Here is a 5,585-nt window from a genome sequence, read left to right as displayed (position 1 = left end):
TATCCAACCCAAATTTCCCTTGCTGCAGCTTGAGCCCATTGCTCCTTCTGTCGTCTGCCCCCACTGAGACCAGCCCAGCTCCATCCTCTTTGCAGCCCCGCTGCAGGGAGGTGAAGGCTGCTATTCAATCCCCCTCGGTCTTCTCTTCTGCAGACTCAATCAGCCCATTTCCCTCGGCCTCTCCTCACCAGTCAACGTGCCTCAAGCCCCAAATTATTCTCATTATGAATTATCCAATGTGCCTACATCCTTTCTGCAGCGGGGGGCGCACAGCTGGACACTGGACTGCAGATGTGGCCTCCCCAGTGCAGAACAGAGGGGAAGGATCACTGCCTCGATGTGCTGGCAGCGCTCCTGTCGACGCAGCCCTGGATGCCGGCCGCCTTCCTGCGCTGTAGTCGCCGCTGGCCACGTGCGCAGCGCCCCCGCGCGCCGCACTACCTGTGTAAACGAAATCCAGGAGCAGCTGGAAGGCGCCGGGCTCGACGCCCCGGATCTGCACCACGTCCCTGGAGGCCTCCTTCATGCCGCCGGTGAAGAGCGCGGCGAAGTAGGGGCTGCCAGCCGCCAGCACCAGGCGGTGGACCGCGAAGGCCTTGTCGCCCACCTGCAGCTGCACAGCCGTCCGGGTGGCGGCCAAGCGCGGCGCGGACTCCCCGCGCCATGTTGGGGAGGAAGGGGCGCACGCGGATCGCTGTAAGCGGGGCCTAGTTCCCCACCTCAGTGCGAAAAGGGGGCTGCTTCCGGGTTCCCGACAGCCCCTGCTGTCACGTGATGGGGCGGTGTGTGTGGAACCGGCCGCTGTGTCAGTGCGCATGCGCCCGGGGCGAGCGAGCGCTCAGTGCGCTTGCGGGTGGTCTTCAGGGCGCATGCGCGGTGGGACACGTGGAGCTTGGCGCACGTGGTGCAGGAATTGCTCCTCTCCTGGCTGTGCCCTGCTGCTCCCCCGCACCGCCTTTGCACGGCTGCTGTGAGGCGTGACAAGTTGTGAGCTTGAATGCACACCATTTAGATGCAGATGTAAATTACCCTGGGGTCCCAAGCAGACAGACAACCAGTTATCCCAGGGGAGATGCTCATGGAGCACTAAGTGGTGGCGGGCAACAAGTGGCTACTCCCAAAACAATGGTGGAAGTGATGCCTCTATTGGCATAATTGACACTGTGTAATTACTGAATTGTTGACACTAATGTAATTACCCGAACAGGCTCAGCCACCCCGCCTGGTGCTTTAGGACGCCAGGTTGTAGTAGCATGGTACACTGGTATAGGGCAATGTGTCACGTGTCTGCTCTGCTCCTTACGTGTGTAAGAAAGGGGGATTACACCAGTATAAGTGGCGAGGCTGCACCCCGATGGGCGGATCTAGGATTTTGAAAGGGGGAGTGCAGATGGCGAGGTGCATCATCGCATGTAACGCAACAAATCCTCCAGGTAAAAAGAAACTGGAAGCTTTACTAGTAGGGCTTAGGGATGAAATTGTTCAGTTTAAGATTGATGCAAAAACAAATACAGCGTTGTTGGTATGAGCTGAAAACAGTCAGCAAGGCTGTGAAATAAGAATGACATGACCAGGAGGAGCGAAGGGACAGCAGAATTGCAGAACAAAGGTTAGTTTATTTGGTGAAACTTTAAAAAAAAGGCCATTAAAAAGGAGAGAAGGACATTAACACCTGTGCTGTGAAGAGTTTGGAAGGAATCAGGTAGATTTTAATGCTCCATGAAGTCAACTGACTCCCTCAGCCCTGTCGGATTAGAAACGCCGTGGCTACTGCCATGCAGTTGGTTCTAAACTTTGGGTGGAGCAGGACTCAAAGGGGGCTGCACCCACTCTGCATCCACCCCAGATGTAAATGTTTTGGGTGTCCAGACTCTAAATTCAGTCCTGACTTCTTAGGCTGGACTAGCAACTACTAGCTATGCTACTGCTATAGCAATCTAGTAGGAGTATCCTTCAGCAATCAATCCCTTGCAGTTGTTTTCCATGATTGTCTTATCTGTGTGTCCGAAGATGCGTGAAGAGGCCTCTCCAGGACCAACAGACTCTACTGTTGCTCAGACGTGCGTTTCCACGTGTGGCGGGTGGTGCTGGATTCTTGATTTGGTCCACGACACGGTGTTTCTGCCACTCCCACTTTTCCATCTCCTGGTGTTGTTGTGTCGTGGGAGAAACCTCCCTAAGGTTCGTTGTCTAGCTGTAATTTGATTGACAGACAACGCGGGTAAAGAAAGACAGCTGTTTATTTGCTCGAGCAAAGACCATAAAGCCAGCAAAAGGCCCCCCCCCCCCCCCCAAGGGTGAGGTGATCTTTTATACTTATTACAACAAGGCAAGACTTCATGGTTAACAAAAAAAAGCAATACTTGGGCGGTGCTCTTCAAATCTTTGTAACAGCATATTTCTATTAAGCTGAACTAGCACTTTTTAAAAGCTAAAAGTTATGTAACAGTAACATTATAATATGTTAGCAAAACCTTACACAGTAGTAGATACTTCTCAAGGACACAACCACTGCACCCAGAACAATGGTTTCCCTGTCTTATCTTACTTCTTGCTGTAGCTGATTTTTCAGCACACAGACACAGATCCACTTTTTAACTCAGAAAATGCTTAATACAGTTAAAATGATTATTTGACACAAGCAAAGGCTTAGCTATCAATCTGCCTTGTGGTCAGCTGCATTGCTAGGCCACAGGTCATGCCTTGTATTCAGCTGTAAAGCTAATACTTCTTAATAATCTAAATTATTGTAAACCTAACAGTATGCTTATCAGAAAACTATTCTATTTCAGGGTTATAACAAACCTGCGCACTACAGCTGTGAGGTTTCAAAGTACTGAGATTCCTGCAGCAGATTCTTCCTTCGTTTGGGGCAGTCCTGAGCGATAGCCTCCCATGAGTTGACGTTGATGTTGCATTTTTTTTCCCTGGAAGACGTCCCTGAAGCACTTTCTTTGCCCTCCTCTTGAGCGTACGTACGCCTTGGCTGAGCTGGGAGAATAAACCTTCCTTCTGGAGTCGAGTTGGACATCTGGATGACGTGGCCGGCCCAATGCAGTTGATGTCAGATGAACATTGCCTCAGTACTCATGGGGATTGCTTGCAGGAGGATGCTCACATGGGTGCAGCGCTTTTCTCACTGGGTTTGGAGGACCTTCTGCAGGCAGCATTGACGGTACTTTGCCAACAACTTTAGATATCTCCCGTACGTTGTCCGCATCTCAACTCCATGCGGCAAGGTGGGGATCATGACTGCTTGATGAGCCACAAGCTTGGTGTTGGATCTGATGTTGTAGTTGTTGAACACCTATTTCTTCAGGCTATTTGAGGCGATGTTGGATTTCTTAGTTGATGGCAGCCTTCTGTGAGAGAGGGCTTCCGAGGGACAGGAAATACTCAGCGTTCTCCAGAGTCTCACTATGGATCTGGATTACCGGAGCTGGGGACTGTTCATTAGGAAGACTGTTGGTGGAGGACCTTAGTCTTCTGAATGTTAAGTATCAGTCCCATTTTCTTGTATGCCTCGGTAAAGATGTCAGTGATTTCCTGAAGGTCTGCCTCCAAGTGAGCACGCACTACAGCATCATCAGTGCGCTGGGGCTTGATGATTGAGATCAGGGTGGTCTTGATTTGGGTGCAGAGTCGGCTGAGGTTAAACAGCTTACCAACCATTCAGGAGTTTAGCTCTGTTCTGGCTGAAAGCTTGCTAGTGGTGAGATGTAGCATCGCGGCGAGGAATATCGGGAAGTGTTGAAGCGATGAAGCAGCCTTGCTTAACTCCCATTTTAATCTCAAAGGGATCTGTGATAGATCTGTTACTGGGAACCACCGCTCGCGTACCGTCATGGAGCAGGCAGAGAATGGGGACAAATTTCGGTGGGCATTCGTACTTCAGAGGGATCCTCCACAACACTTCTCAGCTGACAGAGCTGAGTAAATATAAGGTAATGAAGAAAAAAACCCACTTCCGCATCAGTCAGGCTTCAAATCACCATCTTCCTACAGCAACAGTAAACACTTCCCACACCTACAGCTGTCAAGAGACTGCATTTAAGTATAAAATGTCCCTTAAAACTTTTTGTGAAAATTAATCTGAAGCATAACCTTTGCTAGGGATTTTTTTCTTTCTTTCCCTTTTATTTAATTCACGTTTTGTTTGTGAAAGCATTCAAAATACTTGCAGATTTAGATTTGTGAAGTTACCTTATATCTTAAAATAACTCTCTGGAGGAAATAAGATGCAGGCGGAGGGCTTTATAGAGTTTAAATGTAGCTGCACACATGCTGCTATAAATCAGTTTATATTTGAAGTCATGCCGACAGGGGCTTGAGCTTTTTCCCCCGCTGATAATAACAGCAGCACAAGAAACCAGACCCTCTCTGCCCTGACATGTCAGTCGGAAGTGACCTATAAGCAGAAGGCTTAGAAAGATTGAAATACTAATGGCTCAGTCACAGTCCGGGCTCAGCTGTTAGGCCCAGTGCTAGGATTTCACAACATAGTGCAGATTTGCAGCCCCAGAATAGGGTTGCTGAGATGGCTTAATTTATTATTGCAAAACACGACCGGCTTTCAGCAGTGCGGTTCAGAACGGTTGTGTCTCCAGAAGAGGGCACTGCACCAGCACATAATAAGATGGGCGGTATGTACACTATGGATCCCATATCTCAGATCCCCCTACGGCTGCACCCAGGAGCCTGAAATCGCATTTCGCTGTTGTGTGAAATGTGACGGTGTGTGAAAGGCTTCCTGCCTTGTGATGAATCCGAGCACCAAGAGCTTCAAGGCGCAGCCATAGAGAATTTGAAAGCTTCCTTCGTTGCATACCATTTAGGAGATTCAATTAAAATAAACAGCATTTGCCTGCTAAGCAGCTGAGCACTGAGTGGCACCCTTGGTGTGTGACATAGAGGTTGCTCCTCCGTGCACAGGGCTTCCTACCTTCCCACTGAAATGTCGTCATTCTAGTGGCAGGTCCTGCCTGACCAACCTGATTGTCTTCTATGACCAGGTAACTAAATCCTTGGATGATGGTGTCGCTGTGGGTGTAGTCTTTCTAGACTTTAAGGAAGGCCTTTGACACTGTCTCTCACCCCATCCTCATCAATAAATTAAGCGACTGCGGCATTGATGCCTGCACAGTTGGATGGGTAAAAAATTGGCTGATGGGGCGCACCCAGAGAGTGGTGGTGGACGGGTTGTACTCAACCTGGCGAGATGTGAGCAGTGGGATACCCCAGGGCTCGGTCCTCGGGCCCGCACTGTTTAACATCTTCATCAGCGACTTGGACGAGGGGGTGGAAAGCACGCTGCCCAAGTTTGCTGATGACAGCAAGATGTGGGGCGAGGTGGACACACTTGAAGGGAGAGAGAGGCTGCAACTAGATTTCGACAGACTACAGAAGTGGGCAGATGAGACTAGGATGGGGTTCAACGTAGACAAATGCAGGGTGCTGCACCCTGGGAGAAGGCATCCACAGCACACATACAGGCTGGGGAGTTCCCCTCTTGAAAGCACAGAGGCGGAAAGGGATCTCAGAGTCATTATTGACTCCAAGATGAACATGAGCCGCCAATGCCAGAC

At 49.9% G+C, this 5,585-nt stretch overlaps 1 protein-coding gene across 1 annotated transcript in view; it reads right to left on the bottom strand.

Moving 5' to 3' along the window:
• IPP (intracisternal A particle-promoted polypeptide) overlaps positions 1 to 613 on the bottom strand; it is a 16,323-nt gene extending 15,710 nt beyond the window's left edge. The window contains exon 1 of the mRNA XM_014521021.2: positions 442 to 613. Within this exon, the coding sequence (XP_014376507.2) occupies positions 442 to 526 (85 nt within the window). The 5' untranslated portion in view covers positions 527 to 613. The remainder of the gene's footprint in view (positions 1 to 441) is intronic.
• Between the last annotated feature and the right edge of the window lie 4,972 nt (positions 614 to 5,585).

Source organism: Alligator sinensis, unplaced genomic scaffold (assembly GCF_000455745.1).
Source record: "Alligator sinensis unplaced genomic scaffold, ASM45574v1 scaffold781_1, whole genome shotgun sequence".
Taxonomy (NCBI): Eukaryota; Metazoa; Chordata; order Crocodylia; family Alligatoridae; genus Alligator; species Alligator sinensis.
The sequence above is the reverse complement of the archived record's forward strand: the minus strand, read 5'-3'. Positions and strand labels throughout refer to the sequence as shown.